The following is an 18,851-nucleotide window of genomic DNA, read 5'->3' as shown; positions in this document are numbered from 1 at the left end:
CACAGCGCCTGCTGTCCATTTAATCTCTCCTTTGTGTTGTTGGTGTATTCGTGTGCGTGTGTTGGTCCTATAACGAGAATAAGAGTGCACATACACATATAACAAACATACGTTACTGTGTCAGTGTGTCACATGAAAGGATTAAACCCTCAGCTTATGTAGCATCCAGCCTCAGTGACAATAACGTTCAGCTGCAAGTATTTTAACACGTGTGGGTGCTGCTCTGTGCTGCTCAATCAATTTTATCACGATAAAGAGCAATCATGACGCTCGGCGTTCAGGGGGCGGGGACTGGGGAGGGCTTGCAGGTGCAGAAGGAATACAATACGCTTGTAGGGTGATTGACAGTCCTGTTGTCCAATCACTGTTATTTTTATTGCGACAAGTCTGCTGTTGGACGCTGGCATCAGAGTTTAATAGTACTGACAAATATGTCGCTCTTTGAGAGTCTGTTACTCAGTAATACTATGGATTTGTGAGAAGAACACATAATTATTGTGGGATTACGTTTATTTGGCGGCCTCTCGGCGTTGTACAGGCCTGGATAAGTTACAAACCGAGCAGCCTCTTCTACGAACAGTTGGTCAAGCTAGCCGCCTGTAGTAAAAATAACGGAAGACGCATCGGTGGGCTGCTAGCTGATTATTTATCTTTGAATTAGCCAGGAACTGGTACAGCTAGCTACCAAGACAAGACCCCATCACCGCTGAAAGGCTAGAGTGTGGATTTTTGACGGATACAACGACTTTTCTGTCATTCTAACCGCAGGAAGAAAAAACATGACCAACAGTGAAACATCGGGTTTACTGTGTTTGGAACCTGAACCTCGCAGGTGAGATGAATTGTTAGCTATCTGCTAGCCAGGGTTAAGCAGTACAGACCTAGGTAGCTCACGGTTAGCTAATGTTAATGCTTACTCGGGCAGCAGCGTTATACTGAGCTTTAGCAGTCGGTGGAGTGCCTGTATAAATGGTATTTTTGGATGTCCACATAGCTCATAGTAGCAAGGCAGAGCCTGTGGCTGTGGCCGTACTCTCGCGTCCTGTGGCTCGGCTTCGTTTTCTCCATCCCACTCATTTCATGAAGATAGGCGTGTAAGCTAGCTATCACCGGAATTAAAATCTTAGCGAAATTTTCTCCAATCCCTTTGACGTTAGCACCATTCTCGGTGGCTAATGCTCTGCGTCCCCACCCCGGCTTCAGTGTGGGCTGTGTGTCGCTCACTCGGGGGCTCAGAACATTCCGTCAGCTTCTGCTTCCTGAGTATTGGCAGTGAAGCCCTGACACCACTGCACAGTGTCTCTGAAAGGATGGTAATGATAACGACCACCATGTTAACACTGGCAGCTTCACAGAGCCGTTTAGCGTGACGCCCTGTTCGTCTGTAAAGACCAGCCTGGCAGGGCCGAGTCTGGTCCGCTGCCCGCTTCCTTCATGTAAATCAGGCAGCCGCCTGGCTCTGCGGGATCAGCCGAACATCCCCGGGCTGCACTTGACACGTTTTTGGGTTTTTTCCTTTTTCAACGCGATTAAAATGACAATCCACAGTCAGTGTTCGGAGATTATAATCTTTGAGTAAAAGCCATCCTTTTTCCACTTTGCATATATCAAGGCTCTATCTGCTGCTGGGACTGCAGCAGCATATACACACCCAGTATCTGTGTGTGCATAGGTGCTGACAGCGCTGTAGGCTGCTTCAGATGTAAGGTGGTGCCATTGTGCTTGTAGATTTTCTTGAAGGGTGGAGATTCTGCCTGATGGGAGCATGAATCCACTGTGAAGTACTGACTAGCTTACATAAGACCCATTGCTGAAAAGAGGAAAAACTTGTTAGAATTGTACAGGGTCTGTCTGGGTTATATGAAGCATTTCCATCTGTGTTTGCACTTCTTTAAATCTGCACCATTTTGCTCAGAAAAATGTAAAGAAATGAGTGGTGGCTCAAGAATGTTGCGAAATACTCTTGGTGCTTTTGGATCCAACAGTTTTGAATGCGCCCTCAGGGTGACCACATACTGCAGTCCTGACATATGTACTTTCATTTTATTTATTTATTTTATAACTTTGTTCGATCAAAATGATGTTGTTTTTCCCCCTGCCAGTTAATCTCTAATAGAAATGGACTGATCCAGGCTTTAAGTGATCTGTTAAATTTTCATAGCTAACGTTTGTTCACAGCAGAGTTATTGTAGTTTTATCATTTCTAGTTAGTTTTTAGACTTTTTGTTTTGAATTCAGTTTGGTTTTAGTTTCCAGAGTGGATTGTATTATTTCCTCTTAGTTTTTATTGTTTCAAGATGTTTAGTTTCAGTTAGTTTTAGTCTTTTTAATCATTACTGTATGGAGGCCATGTGTCAGAGGAAAGTTTTTAAGAAAATTAGTATAGATGGTACAGTAAAAACATGATTTTTGAAAGCAGATGACTCACGGTGTAATTGTAGACATCGAGAGTCTCAAACATGTCTTTCAACTCGTTGGGTAAGTTTATTTGTTTTATTAACAAACTAACAGATACAAATACTAAGGATATTTCCTCTAGACATTTATTCTTTTTTTTTTGTAAATTCAGAAAACCATTTCAGTTTCTTTTTTAAACCAAAAGTCTGGTTTTTATATAACTAAAATGTTTTTCACCTCAAGTAACCGGTTCCTCGTACCTTGATCTGAGAATTATAAAACATTGTCAGTCTGACGGACATTGAAATATAACTCATTCAGGCCTAGGTGGACCCTGGCAGACTGGCCGGCTTTACTCAGTTTCCAGAAATCCGGATTTACTCTGGTAACCACTGGGCATCTCGTATGGGAGCTGTAGTCTGCTACAAAGCCTACAACTCATCACCCACATGCTTCAACCTGACGTCCACCCTAAAGGTCAGCTTAAAGCTAAGAGCGCACACAAAAGACTGAGTGTGCCAGTGAGGGCACAGTCCCACTGAGGCAGTAAGCTAACAACTGTATGTGGAGATGCCCAACGAGCTGCTGCACTGATGTCCTCCACAGAAACACTCAAGAAGGGTCCGTGAGGTCGACATTCCTCCGGTGTGACGTGCACGCAGGAAGTTGTAGTCCTGGCACTCGTATGCCATCACAGCCAGTCAGTGATGTGGCATAAGCTTCCTTCATGAGATGAGTCCAGGATACAGAGCTGGTTCCCTTTTCCTAAACCTCTTAGTCCTACTCCCCGTTGAGGGGATTCCCACTTTCCCGGTCTGTGCACCAGGAAGTGTGTTGTGCCCAATGAGGGGAGGTCCTTGCTGCTCCACATGATCAGACTGTAAGCTAACCTGTGCAGTGTCACAGAGCGAGTGCGTCCCACTGTTGAGTCTGTCCTAACCAAGGCATGACTATATTTCAGGAATGGCAGGAAATGCCTGTAAACCAAAAAAACTGCCGTGAGCTCCAAGTGGCAGCAGCTTTTACGAGTGTGATGGAGGAGCTGGTTGAAGAGAGGAACAAATTCAGCCTCCGCAACCATGTCCCTATACTAGCTTTCCCAGTTTGTTGCTGGGCTCTGCTGCAGTATCAGAAAGGCAGGGATTGGCCTGTGACGCTGCCAGTCAACCCGGGTTCCAGTCAACGTTCTGCCAGCACACACACATGCAGGCAGTGCCGAGGGGGCGACGGTCTGTCCCCAAGACCCTTATTTTTAGATTTTGACTGTTCTCATCAAATTACCAGTAACGCTTTTTACTTAGTTAACATGTTCATTTACCAAAGTCGCATACATAAACTAACCTGTAAAGGCAAGCTACAGAGGTTTGGCCTGTGAGGTAGAATTACTCTTTGGTAGCACAGTCTGACAGCTTATCACAAGACAAAGCATCGTCAGGCCCTGGAAGCACCAACCGCAGTCCATGGGCAAACTTTGAAGTTGACCATAAAATGATTTTCTGTTTTTGCCGTTATACTTTCCATTTGAAGTTTCAGTGTACACTTAAACACTGAGATTCACACTCTGTCAGATTAGTTCCCTCATTGTCTTTTTCATAGATTTTTACACTTGCAGCATAAGATGGACATTCTTGCTGCCTTCTCCCATCCAAATGCAGGATTACTTCCCAAGTCCCTGAATTGGTTCTTGGTCCCCTGGGAAAATCCCTGCTGTGAAACCTAAAACATTTCTTCTCATTATTTGATTTGTAAGCAGCACTGCTAATCAGAACAGTCTGAGGAGGTAGTGTTTCCAGCACCACTGACTGCAGCACCTCGAGTTACTGTTTTCTTAATAAAAGTGAATGCAGTCAGTCAGTAATTCCACAGCAGCAGCGTTTGATCCTATTGATCGGTGACAGCTGATCAGTGAATGCAGCTCCCAAAGGCTGTGGAAAATAATAGTTTCTCTTCCTGTTCTTACCACTATAGGAGCATCCCGACCAACCGTGGGACTGGATTCAGCTGTTTGTGACTCCGGACAGATTCTACTGTTCCAGTGTTTCATCTGTTTACCCACCAGACGAGGAAACGTGTTTGCATCCTGAGGAATACTCAGTACACAGCTGGCCTTTGGATTCTCTATTTCCTACATATTAGAGGCACTACTTCTCCCTTCTTGTTGAGGTTGTTTTTAGGGCACGGCTCTGGAGAGACTGTAACCTCCACGGGATTGTTGTGGGGAGGGTGTTATCAATGCCTCAGTGCTCTGCTAGGGAAGGAAGTGGAGGGACATCCCTGGAGGAGAGGGCACAAAAACACAAAACTGCCTGAAGCTGGGATGCCCGACATTTCTGTTGCATAACTGACACCCATGAAACCATCGGAGGAACAGAGTAGGTCCGTGTTGCCATGGCTGGCTGATGTGATACCACTACCTGTTTACACATAGCCCGGGCCTCTCTGTTTGGCTCTTTCTCAACACTTTCAATACTAATGAAAGGGATACTAATGGATGGTCTACTGGATTTTCCCCCAGTTGTTTTGGAAAGTGTTACCCACTCACAAACTGCCTCCTGTCTTGCGATCACATCTACAGTGCAGCTTGCAGGTGTGGTGGTTTGAATCAGCCACCAGCGGGGTCTAGGGATGCCCCGACACAAGAAAACCAGGCTACTCCATTGGCCCGCTTACAGACTGCTGTTTCTAATACAAGTCCTGGACTGAAGGCCAGTCGGGGTTGATGCATTTTTTAAATTTAAAGCCTGTCCTCGGATCGTTCCCCTGACCTGAGAACATTTTGCTAGTGTGGACAAGCTTGTTGCTGATGTGAAGGACTCGGCTTTTAAAAAACACAAAGCAGTGACATTTTCATCCAGTGCTTTATTTTCCATTCACACTTTTTTTTCTTTTTAAGCCTCATCACATTTCTCACTGCTTGCTACCCAAACAGCTCCACCTCTGCGCTCACCCTTCTCCTATTTGAGGACCAATCAGGCTGCGAGGTTCTGTTACAATTTGAGTTTTTTCACAGCACCAAAGTACTAAATAGTTTTTGTTTTTCACAATTAGCCATTCTCCATTTAAAACTGTACTCTTATCATTTTGCCAATTTTTTTTATTTATTTTTTTGTTGACGTTTGCGGACCAATTGTTCTGGGACCTTTGGGAAAGACCGCCTTCTGTCGTATTCATACTTGACTGACACGTTGGAATAAACAGAATAGAACTTTAGCGTATTTGCTCGTGGCACACGGTGGATCAGGCACCTTCCTCTTTACGTTCAGTGGCTTATTTGTGCAGCCTGTCTTCCCACCTGTTTTTTTTTTTTTTATTTTAGGCAGACGGGGAAACGAGGCTTTTACAGCACAGACCTGGATGCTTATTTTAATCTGTCACAGTTGATCAGGATTGACCTAAGAACCTGAGATAACAAGCATCCACCCCTCCTCCCATCTGAGCGTGCAGTAAAGCATTTTTCTCTTTTCCATCTCAGAAGTGAAACCTTCCAACTATTATCGACAGTCCCTGCACACCAAACCCACTCTGTACACGTAAGGGAACGTTTAAGGCTGATGATAAATGACTTTGGATAGCAGTTAGTGGACACACACATCACTACTAACAGGAAGTGATGCCAGGCAGTAGTAGTAAGAGCGGAGGGCGGGGTCCATCCTCGTCCCCCCTCCCTCATGCTGTAGTCCCGTCCAGCAGACCCCTGCGACCTTCACGCTACGTTCCTGTGTCAGCAGCAGCGTTCTTCCTCGTCGGCTCCACCACGCTCTTCTTCTGTTTCACGTGAGTGCAAACACTGCGCACACACACAGTTCATGGGCTGTGATCATTTCCATTGTTTTATTGCTCCGTTTGGTTATTTTACAGTCAGCGTTGTATGTTTGGGTAGCTCAGACCTTCCCAAAGTGTGGGGCCCGCCCTCTAGGGGGGGCACAGAGCCATTGCAGGGGGGGCGCGGCATGAAAAGGGGGAAAAAAAACAAAAAAAAAACAACGCTTGGACACTGCTAGCACGGGGCTCCCACACAAACACAAAGCAGGAGATGAAGCATCGCTGAATATGTTTCCAAACTAACTTCAATTCAATTCAATTTTATTTATATAGCGCCAAATCACAACAAAAGTCGCCTCAAGGCACTTCATAGATACAGAGAAAAACCCAACAATCATATGACCCCCTATGAGCAAGCACTTTGGCGACAGTGGGAAGGAAAAACTCCCTTTTAACAGGAAGAAACCTCCGGCAGAACCAGGCTCAGGGAGGGGCGGGGCCATCTGCTGCGACCGGTTGGGGTGAGAGAAGGAAGACAGGATAAAAGACAGTCTTTTATCCTGTCTTTGGCTTCATTCTAAGCCAAAGACTAGAAAATATGGTGAAGCATATCTTCCCTTTGGCTTCACCTGCACAAGTGCCGAGGTAGGTCTCCCTGCAGGATTGGTTTTCCCTTCGTCGGGAGCAGCGCTGGGCTGTTCAAATCACGGACAAACAGGATCCCACAGCTGTTTATGTTTTTAAACCCATTTTGCACAGAGAGAAAAATGTATTGATAGAAATGTTGAATATTATTACACAGGAAAAAAACAACTACATGTAAAATAATCACACAGTGACGCCTCTGCCTTTGTAAATAGAGGGACAGTAACTGTGTGTTTATATGTAAGCGTGTAAACCTGCAGATAGAGACAAAATACTGTTAATCTGACTATCTGCCATTCTGCAATTCATGTCATGTAAACAATAACGTGGCGCACAGCGTGGCGTGAAAAAAGGCACATACCTTTGACGTTGCGTGACGAACTCTGTATTCCTCGTCCACACGTAAACACAAAAAAGGAGTTTTAAAAAATCTCCGTTTTCGGTGATTCGAAACGCCGTTTACGTGGACGAAACAGCTGCGTTTTCAAAATCACCCGTGTAGGTGCGGACGTAGCGTAAAAGAGTTAGTAGTTTATTTTCTTACTACCTGCAGATTACTTATATTTGGTTAATTGTTTACTAAATGTTTGAGGTGTGAAATAAACTGCAATGGAGCAAAATATGGGTGTGGGCAATATTTTTCTTGTAAAACAAAGGGGGCCCAGCAAAAAAAGTTTGGGAACCACTGGGGTAGCTAATGTCACTGATGCCTCTCACTTACCTGGATAAGCACAGACATGGATATCTGTCCCTGTGAGAACATTCACTGACACTCAGAGTGTAACTGTCACAGCTAACCCTTACCCCAGTGTTTCCCATAGAAATATATGTTACAGGTCTGTGTATGCAAAATGAGGTGCACCTAAATATATTAATAAATAATAAATATATCCTTTGTTACTTCAGTAAAAGAACAATAATCCACTGCCTGCAGACACTCTGTAAAGAATGAGGACTGAACATTGTCTGAAGTTGCCCTTTCACATTAATACATGTTATAATTAGTGCTGTCGATAGATGAAAAAACTACTCTAATTGATCTCAGTTTTCTGTAATTAATCGCAATTAATCACAATTACTTGATCAATAGCCTGGTTGCAATTACATTTTTTTCAGCTTTATATTTAAGCTTTTAACAGACATTTATACAATATAATGAAGTAAATGCAGAATGTTAAATGCTTCAATTCAAAGAGAATAGTTTTCTTCAGTCTTTCAACACAGGTTCTCTCCTGTGAGAGTTTTCAAAAACAACCTATATACTAATAGGTAAGTATACACCTTAAAAAAAAAAACAACATTTTTTTTATATAAATTATATTAATTATATTAGGGGTGCAACGATACTCGTATCGATATTGAACCGTTCGATACAGTGCTTTCGGTTCGGTGCACATATGTATCGAACAATACAAAATTTGTAATTTATTTTATCAACTTTTCTTCTGACGATGCTGTCTGTGTTGAGCGCTCAGTGGATCTGCGTTCGACTACTCCGCCTAGGCTGCAATATGACTGCACATTTACTCCGACAGCATCCTAGTGCAAAGACAAGTGGAAGCAGACAAAAACAACAAGCACGCATGCTACAAACTTTACCCGAGTCATTTAGACAGCCGTCAGCACAGGATTCTCCTTATGGGGACCTGATATGTTTAATATGCAGCTGAGAGTATAGCCCAGAAGAAGCGTATAGTACCAACTCCAAAACACGTACAAACCCCGAAGCACGTACAAAACACAACAGAAGTGCTCCAGGATGCTAGGGGGCAGTGTTGAGCCTTTGTTACCTCGTGGCTACACAAGCCAGCAAGTACCAACGACCAATTTGGTGTGTAGTAGTAACAGGTAAATGAAGATTTTTTTTTTTTTTAATTATTTGAATATATATGAGTTCTTGTGTATAAATACACAAACAATACACATATGCTTTCAATTGTGTAATTTAAGTGATTTAGGTAGCTCCGTTTTGGAAGTTCAGTTAACGCTAGAAATAGTCTAAAAATCGATTTTAGTTTGAATAAAGTGACATCGATTCATTAAATCCTGAACCGATTTTTAAATATAAATGTATTTTGTCAGAAATGCCAGAATCTCAGCTTAAAGCTCACAAAACTACGTCAACAACCGGCGAACAGCTGAAACAGGAAATGAGCGCCGGTAGTCGACGGAGTCCACACAAAGAGGTAAACGCACAGCGTGGATCGTGGACATGTCGGGTGCTGAACGCAGACATCTCACAGATTCTGATGCTGCAGGTTGAGTAACTCCGACTAAAACTGACTGAACCAGCAGCAAAAGAAGATCCAAACTACACTTCATGTTTGATAAGCATCGTCATCTCTGACTTTGCTGTTTTGCTTCCACCACGATAAAGTCACACTTCCTGCACAGCTCTCTCTCTCTCTGTACTTCAAGAACAGTTTCCCGCCTCAAATCTGTTTTCTGCATTACTCTCTGCTTATTGAGCATCAGTCTACTGTTGTCAAAGAAATGTAAACTTTTAAAAATTTTACCAAATTACAAACTCTCAGGTGTGTCTAATCAAACTCTGTAACTTTGCTCTGCTTCACTTCAGCAGCATCAGCTAATGTTCAGATGTTGATTGGTGGATTTATTATCTGCTATAAAAGCCAGGCCAGGAAAATCTCCTTCATCTTTTATCCTCAGTTACTTTGACACAAAGACATCTGCTGTGATGTTCACACCTCTGAAGTCTCACAGCGTCAGCTTTGTTTGTATACATAGATACAAAAATGTGGACATGTACTGATAAATGATCAGAGTTATAATATTTCGAATCGGGAGCTTGTGAATCAGAATTGGATCAGTTGTAGAAATCAGTGACGACCAGCCCGACACTTAATCTTGTTCAATAATCAACTTTGATTCAAACTCTTCTTCTTTTTTTGTACCTGAGCCACAGCACGTAGCTAAATACTCCCAGGACCACAGACGATCCACTCAGAATGATTCTCACTCACTAACATATCCATGGTGGTGGGAACAGAGTTGGTGATGAGCAGGTTTCATGAACACAGCTGTTGGTTTACGTGTGCGTGCAGGGCGAGAACATTTCTGTGCACACCTTAATGAATGGGGCCCAGCACGTCCAGTTAGGGTTGTGCTGATGGACGCCGCGTCACAAATCATTGATGGTCAAAGTAAGCAGCGGTAGCTCGCCAGTCCAGACCATTTTAATTTCACTGCTCCTCTAATGCATTCTAGTTTTAATAATAATTATTATGAATATAACAACACTGTATTATAATGATGATGATGATGATAAATTCGATCTGCATTGGTACGGTTTCCTCCTGCCCAGACACACAAAACGTGTGTGTGTGTGTGTGTGTGTGTGTGGCACTGGTCTATCATCATCAAATAAAAGAAAGCAGAGGAATTTTGTATGTGATGTACTTTTTCGGTGCTCCATTGTAGTGTGACTGTGCATCTGCAGAGACACTTGTTTCCATTTTTACCTCTTACCTGTAAAAGGCTAATGGAGTCATTGGCTGCTGGTCGGCCACTGAAATGATCCCATAGGTGTATCTAGTAGGAGTCTGAGGGGTAGCACTAGCTGCCAGTATGTATTTATTTATTTTATCCCACTGGTGGTTTTTGTCCCAAAGCTATAAACACTGTGCCATGTGCACGTTATGTGCTTTGTGGAGGGTGGATAACCTCCCCTGCTACATGGTGGGAATGTTGTCGTCCACTGGTGATGCCAGAGGGGAACAAAAGGACAATGGGAGTATTGAGCAACCTCACCCCCAATTCATTGTTGACATTAACCCCTAAAACCGGCAGGATGTTCCCAACAGGTTCACTTCCCTGCCACACACATGATAGCATACATTTAGGGGGTAAGCAGACTCTGTGAGTGTGAGAATGCTAAGCCAATGAGGTTACAGACTATTATCAGTAATCTTGCAAACACCTCACTCTGGTGTGCACGTGTGTCAGGAAGTGTGAGGAAAAAAATAGTGGGCGTGTGTCCTCTGTAGGAGAAACATGAATATGTCAGATTGACGTGGGGGAGGGGGCTCATTATGGTGGTCAGTCAGCTCTGTGCATCAGATTAGTGAAGAGAAAATAGGCCAACATCTGTCACCCTGACAAAAGCTCATCATCTGGTCTGCCACTCTTTGTTCCCCCTGCTGTATTCTGTCATGTTGCCGTGTATGACAGTTAAAATGGAGATTGTCTTTTTCTTTTTTTTGGGGGGGGGGGTGTCATTGCTTGTCTTTTTATGATCCCAGTGTCTAATAATTAACAAAAAACAAAACAAAAAACGCCCCACACAAGTTCAGGATCAGAAAGATCCAGATTTTAAAATCATGATTGTTACCATCCAGGATCGCATCCAGACAAAAAAAAACATTGTTTTGTTTATTGTTTTATTGTTTGTTCATTTCTTTCAAACATGTAAACAATATACAGGTACATGTAGTAAAGAAAATAAGAGAGAAAAAAAATACTATACAAAAGTCAATACATTTCAATATTGCTACTGTTCTGATTCATTTACATGTTGAACGTGAGTGGGAAGAAGTACACACTTATTTAATCCCACCCCTTTGCCATCACTTATCAGTTAATATTTAGTCAGCTTCCTTACTGATATAATCTGTAATTAAAATAGTGAACATCTATGTATCGATCGATCGATCGCTGCAGGAGCACACCAGGGTGCTGTTCTGATAGATCCAAGAATAGACAAATAGTGGAAGTTAGCAGAACAGCTCCTTTATAAACATTTTCCTTAGAAAACACATCGATACCGATATCATAAATTTGGATATCTGCCGATACCGATATGAATCCGATATAGTGTGTTTTTTAATCAATAAAACATTTTTTTTAATATCTTGCTGCATTTTGTATAAGTTTACACTCAAGTTTAAATAAACAACAACACTAAAGCTATTCTGTTATACCTGTATGTAAAAAATACACTGCACCCAAAATATTTCAAAACTGATCAATCTAATAAACTTAAACCTGCTCCATCCTCCCTATTCTGGTGTTTTAAAGAGCACTTAGCAGAAATATTAAGCAACCTAACTAATAGGGTTCTAAAACTCCCAGCAAAAAAAAAATAGGGAACCACTCCCCACCCTCCACCTCATGATGCTTAATTGACGTAATCAACTTTAATTTGATGCAGTGGGAAAAATGCACAGAAATAAATTATTTTTCAAGAATAATTAAATAGATTCAACATCTTTCTTCAACAGAACTGCACAGATGGTACCTTCCCAAAGGAAAAAGTACTATAGCTTACTAGGGTATATTAGACTTAACAGTTACTATATACAGTAATGGACTTCTATATATTTTACATCAGATTAAAACTTTGGGTGTAAGATTCAGATAATTATTTATTAAAAGCTCGACATTTAAAATGAGAATAAGAAAGAAAAGTATGTCTTTGTGCCCCCTTTTCCCTGTTCATGCCCTATCGGCCCCCCTGGCTAAACTTTGCTAGATCCGCCCCTGCACAGTTACCAGCCGTCAGCTGCGTAGAAAAAGATCCTGGTGTAGAAAGTAATATTAAATAAATTCTAACAACAGCTTATCAAGCTTAATCGTGCTGCTGCTGTTCAGCTGCTGGTTTCCTCTTTCTGGTGCAAAGTGGGCCAAAAACAAACAAGAGAGACGGACTCGTGACAGAAAAGCCAATCAGCTGATCATTGATCAGTTTCATGATTGAAGTAGCAGCAGGAGAGAGAGAGAGAGAGAGAGGCAGTCGCTCCATATATCGGTTGTTAAGCTTAACGCTAAAATGCTTTACAAACATTCAGAGATGAACTGACACACTTGCTTTACTTCTCTCTGGGATCACTTCCTCGGAGATGAAATGCTGGTTTGGTAGAAGCTACAAATACATACAGCCGCTCTATCACGTGATGCATACTGCTGCTACGTGCTACGGTTATGAGCCGAGTTACGCCGTGTAGCAAGTTTTGTGAGGTGCTTTTTTGATATTTAATGGATCGGATTACATTTTTTATTTCTCGCCGATATCCGATCCAGTAATTTGGGTCAGTATCGGACCGATACCGATACGTAATATCGGATCGGTCCATCTCTAGTTCTAACACACCTGAATCAAATTTATGGCTTGTTGCCAGGCCTTTGCCAAACTTCCAGGCATGCTGAAGAGTAGGGCTGGGCCATATCATACCGTTCACGTTGGGCAACGATAAGAAAATTAAACATGGCGATAGAATATGGGTAAAACGCACAGGCGCAGTGCCTTTGCTTTCATACGCACATGGAGGAAAAAGCATGGCGGCGACCAGAATGAGGAGGGCGAAAGCGGATCGTTGAATGAAACGATGAAGCAGAACTGGTTTGTAAAAATGCTGCAGCTTCAGTGGTGTGGAACTGGTTTAGCTTTCGTCCGTCAGATACACAACAAAGCACTATTTTTGGTAGCGCATGCTAGCGGGCCGTCGTTATTACCGTGTTGTTTGGAAAATACGGCACACTTAAAATCAATCCTTTGATTTTCTGAAAGTCGACAGTGCCCCTTATAATCCCGTGAGCCTTATGTATGAACTCTGGTTGTGTTTACTGACCTCGAAACGATTTTATGTACACGGCGCTCGAAAATCTGTCAGATGTTTCAGTACGACTTTGCTAAGCTACGAAGCCGCACCGCTCGATGGATTGTGGGAGCATTACGGCTATCGTAGGCAGGAGCCTCGCGGAGTGATACGTACTGTGCTTCAACATAATATTACCGTATTGTGTGTGTATAACCTCTTTTTAAGTGTTGTGGATATTATACATGGTTATGCTGAGGATATGTCGGCCAGTTTCCACTGGAAATGCCTTTTGGTTAAACTGTCAGCGAGGAATTTGCATTTGCACTGTTACATTTTTATATAGTTTTAAAGCACATAAAAAAACAGCTGCTTGTTTAAGTGAAAATACACTGATGGGTTTTTTGCACGAATAAAGTTGTGGAGTTGTAAAGTATTTTGTCTAGTGTCAATTATATCGTCAGTTATATCGTTATTGCAAATTTTCAAATGTATATCGTGATAAATATTTTTGGTCATATCGCCCTGCTCTACTGAAGAGGTCATCCAACCATCTGATTCAGCTGTGTTGGAGTAGGGATGCATTTAAAGCTGCAGGACAGTAGCTCTGGAGGACTGGAGTTGCACACCTCTGCTGTACACTGATGAGCTGTTTGAAGCTCTGCTTTTCTGACTCTGCTGTGCTGCAGCAGACACACGTGGGCTTTCATTTTACCATACTGAAAGGTTTACCAGGTAGCCTCTGATTAGTCTGTTTATTGGTAATCGATACATATATACCGTGTGTGTGTGTTGTGTTACTTTTAAAGTTCATTTGTTCATACAGTTCAACCTCTATCCAATCTTCTGCTGGAATAAGGATGATCCCAATTATTCAGGATCACAAGCATCACTGTGTAGTCCTCGAAATCAACACTGAACATTTAAGATGTTGTCCAATCCAATGAGCCCTGAAATCTCAGACACTCGTGCTGCCAAAATCTTGCTTTGGGTTAAAGGTCCTTTTCATAATACCCACTCAGGTAACAGACGCTGTCTTATTCCACTGTGCCAGAGAGTGCAATGATCACAGTCCCATATCGTTGTGCTAATTTCACACGGACCTTCATTACTTTGAACACATCAAATATTATTTCAGTATGTATTATTTGCTCCCATCTCCATCTGAAGGATCACACTGCCTCCAATGTTAACCTTTAAAGAGCTCGCTCAGTGATTGGCTTACTTTGAGTCATGTGACACTTGCAGCTTTAAGTCTGGGGGCATGTTGTTTACATATAAATTCAAAATCCTTGGTTATGAGTATAATGGAGTAAACGTGGTGCTGCAGCTTTGCTACAAAGACCGCAGCCTCACGTTTAACGACACTCAGCTCTAACAGTTCTGTAATGTATTTGTTTGGACATCTCCAACGTGAGGCTTGGTCTTGTTTCAGGTGTCCGTGGCTTTCAGAGCGTTTCTCAGTGGCCATCCCCATCTACAATGGCATCATCTTCCTCTTTGTTTTGGCTAACTTCTGTATGGCCACATTCATGGACCCCGGCATCTTCCCCCGAGGTGAGTGCATGGATGGTTGAATGAATGCCTTTAATGCTGGGTGTCAGCAAACAGGTAAGTTGTGTCGAACAGGCAGGACTTGGATAAAGTGATGGATTAAAGCTGCAGACAGCAGCAGCACCTCAGTGAGGCGCGCTGCACAGGAAGCGTGCCGGGGCTCAGTCGTCGGGATGTCTTACGTCCTTCTAATTTGATTTTGTCGAAAACAAAATTACATCTAAAATTCAAAAGGGCCGTCTACCCATCACCACCACCAGGGTGTAGCTACAAATGAAAACTCCAAATTGAACATAAAAGCCTCATTGTGGTGTGAGGTCTGTTCATACTATTGAGATGGATACAGTGCAGCTGTGAAGAGGAGTTTAGCAGCAGGCATCATTTAAGTTAGCTTGTTCATTTTAATCAGATTCTCCTCATGTAAGCTTTGACACGGTTTTTAGGTTTGTGATTAGTTGTTATCATTTAGATCATTATGGTAAACATTAAACAACAACAGCTAAAAGATAAAATAATGTAATTATTACGGAACATAAACATTATGAGTTTTGGATAACGTGTGTTGTTAGTTATACTAAAATAAAGATGGTATAAAAACATTTTAAAACTGGCCTCACAGCTGGCTACAAAAACCGTTCGTGTTGTCCACATCTGCATCCGGTCGCCTCGCCCCGTCGTCCACGCTGCTGTGTTCTGGACTTGACTCTTTATTTGGTGGGATTAGCTCTCCACACTGTGGATTCTCTGCTAGGATCCCCACAGTTCAGAATGGCCGTCCACCCAGTTGTCCATGCGTTCAGTCACACACTCTGCTCCGCTTTTTTATTTAACTACAGTCCTCTGTGTTTTTAGCTAGCTATCTCTGGCTCATGTCAGAGCAGCCTCTTATCAAAATGTGTGTTCCTAGGCAACCCAACACCAGTGAATTTACATTATATTTTACATTCATTTCTGTGGGGTCAAAACAACATCAAAAACATGTTTTGTTTTTTATTTCTTTTGATTGGAGTCTGAGGTGAAAAGTCTGACATGAAATATGAGATGATGAGGTTTCAGTTTAGTCACAGGATTGTTAAAATACCAAGGGGTCAGAGGGCCCTTTATTTGAACGGCACTGACATGGAGAGGCGACCCGTGACCCTTTCCACACGACTGGCTTGTTTAAAACTGTAAAAAACAGTTGCTATGAAAGAGTAAATTGTTTCTACAGACTGAAACCTTCTTTGTAGTCCATCATTTGAACATGGACGCCTACGGTCAAACTCAGGTGGACTGAGTGGACAGCTGCGAGCTTTGGCACTTTCACTGTCTCACTTTTGACCAATAGATCGTCAGTTTTAGGATTGTGTGTGTTCTCTGTGCAGCCGAGGAGGACGAGGACAAAGAAGACGATTTCCGTGCTCCACTGTACAAGACGGTGGAGATCAGAGGGATCCAGGTCAGGATGAAGTGGTGTTCAACCTGCCGCTTCTACAGGCCGCCACGCTGCTCCCACTGTTCTGTCTGTGACAACTGTGTTGAGGTGTGTTTGACTTTTTACATTTAGTCATTTGTTCTTCATATGAACAGTCTGAATGTTGCACGCTGAGTAAGCCTGCACTATAAACAGCCCAGTTTGATCTGAAACAGTCTGAAACATTGAATCATTGTATGCGTCTGGTTAGTGAACCGTGTCCAAAACACACGTGCTCTGTGATTTTCACACTTTCAAACCCTCGCCCGGCTGGTTTTGGCATGTGGTTATCATCATTGTTATAAATCTTTAGATGTAGTTAGAAGATGTAACTCAAGGAAATGTCTGTTGCTCTGCAGCTTTCCTGTTAGTGTATGATGGAAGGAGGAGTATCAGTGTTGATGGGTGCAAACGAGTTGGACTGCCTGTAGTCATCCTTTGAATAACACAGTACTCCAGCTCAAGTACGACCTGTAACAGGAGTTTACTGCAGTTTTGGACCTGAAAATGTTTCAGTATCTACTCCTTACTTACACTCCTTCCACTGGGCACGTGTGTAGCCAAACTGTAGCTGATGCTAAGCCAGTGAAAATGGTCTTGATGGGCCTCTCAGGCTACATACGTATTTGCTAATGGTTTCCACAGAATGGCTGCCTCGTGTCCATCATCAGGCAAGACAGCAGTGACGCACCTCTATCTGTTTGATGTCTCAGAGACATGACTCTAAACTCAGTGTAAAATCTTAAATGGCCTGATATGTTCACACTGCAGCCTTCTACTGCAGAGGACAAGCTGAAGATGATGATGGCACCTCTCGTGCCGATTGCAGTTTAAATATTTAGAGGTGTCATTGCAGGTGTGTCAACATGACGTTTGAGCTGAGTTTAAGTTCTTAAGTAACTGTGTGTGGAACAGAACCTGACGACGAATAGGCTTTAAAAGCCAGGAAACATTATTTGGGCACACCGGTGTGATGTGCGGACTACCTAAATCCACTGATGACTCATCTCTGAGTGTCAGCTACATGTTTTTCCCCCATTGGCAGAGAGCTGCAGTGAAACATGCAGCTAGCAGCGTTCCACGTTAAGCCAGCACTCACTGTCTCTTTCTCCAGTTACAGTGACAAACAGGAGAAAATCACACTGTCCTTAATTCAGTAAAGAACTGGTTGCCAGGCCAAAATCAAATATGGCTGACCTTGGGATTGTGTGCTCTGTGCAATATGTCTGTGAAGGTTCTCAGTCATCCAGCTCATCACAGTCGAAGGTCTGTGGGAGTAACCCACCAAGAGGGATACTCAATTTCGAGGATGCCAATGTTCACATTTTGGACAGATGGTTTGAAAGAGGAGTGAAAGAAGCCATTTATGTCCACTGTGAGCGACCATCTTTGAACAGAGGCGGGGTTTACGACACCAACTGTCTGCCATCTATAATCCAGTGTTGAGATCCTTCACAGACGCCTTAACGCCCACTCACATCCTGGGCCATCTGACCTCAGGAAATCACATGATAGGGTGGGGCCAGGTTTCACAATGAGCTGACCCGAAACCCTGGCTGATTGTGACCTACACCCGCTTTCACACCTTAGCTCGTGTGATTAGGTAGAGGATCACCAGGGGTCCTTTTGTCCCTCTGTGGGGGGAAACTCCCACTGGGTTTAAATCTGGGACTCCCCACCATTTGACCTTAGAACTGAAGAAGCTTCTCGGATGAGAGGTGAAACGTCTTCAAGCAACTTAAAGAAGTCCAGACGCTTTTCTTTCCAAGCTCCTTAGTAGGGATGGGTATCGTTTAGGTTTTATCCGCTGCCAAACCGGTACTTTTGAAACGGTGCCGGTGCTCAAACCGGTGCTTAAAGAATGGAGAGCACAAACTTTGTCCAAAAAGCTCTCATGTTTTTATTTTTAGCAGTCTCTTTTTTTCTGCAAAATGATAAGCACCGTCCAGCCCCACGCACGGGGCGATCCGCGCTAACTCGCTAAGGGAGATTTACCACACCCGCAGTAGATGTGCTCGGTGTGAGGTCTCGCAACAAGCTATCAAATACGGTGCATTGCTCGGCTTTTAAAAAAACGCTATGCGTCACCAGGTGTTTCATCAGATTTGAGGAGTTACCTCCTTTGACAGTATCACAGTATCAGCTTAAAGCACTCGTTGCAGGCTGCTGAGTTTGCATCTTTTGCTGTGAAGTACAGCCAGACTTTTGACCGCTTCGCCTTGGGCGTTTTTAATCTGTAGCTCTGCTCTAAAAGAACGTACGTACCTGGACCCGCCTACTACGCTTGCAAAGGTAAAATGATTGGCTAGAATCCAAAGTGTGTGACATCTCAGGAAAAAAAAGCACAGAAATAAAGCAGCGAAATGTGCGCTGCTTTCGGTCTGGTTACTACCGTTTATGTCAGAACCATAATGGCACCGGATATCGGTACCCATCCCTACTCCTTAGTGCTCTGTGTGAGTGTGTATGTGTAACCCCAGGAAATA

The 18,851-nt window shown here is 43.0% G+C and overlaps 1 protein-coding gene across 2 annotated transcripts in view; it reads left to right on the top strand.

Annotated features, from left to right (window-relative positions):
* The first annotated feature begins 362 nt into the window (after positions 1–362).
* Positions 363–18,851, top strand: part of LOC146386266 (palmitoyltransferase ZDHHC5-A-like) — a 31,987-nt gene continuing 13,498 nt past the window's right edge. For both annotated transcript variants that reach the window (XR_014800565.1, XM_084932360.1), the window contains exons 1-4: positions 363–832; positions 4,366–6,171; positions 14,794–14,915; positions 16,277–16,434. Coding sequence is in view for 1 of the 2 variants with exons in the window: in XM_084932360.1 (XP_084788486.1) it covers positions 6,008–6,171; positions 14,794–14,915; positions 16,277–16,434 (444 nt within the window). In the remaining variant the exon portion in view is untranslated. The remainder of the gene's footprint in view (positions 833–4,365; positions 6,172–14,793; positions 14,916–16,276; positions 16,435–18,851) is intronic.

This window comes from Perissodus microlepis, chromosome 6 (genome assembly GCF_051167445.1).
Source record: "Perissodus microlepis isolate ML-2025 ecotype Zambia chromosome 6, ASM5116744v1, whole genome shotgun sequence".
NCBI classification, from domain to species: domain Eukaryota; kingdom Metazoa; phylum Chordata; class Actinopteri; order Cichliformes; family Cichlidae; genus Perissodus; species Perissodus microlepis.
Note: the sequence above shows the minus strand (reverse complement) of the source record. Positions and strands in the feature narration are given on the sequence as shown.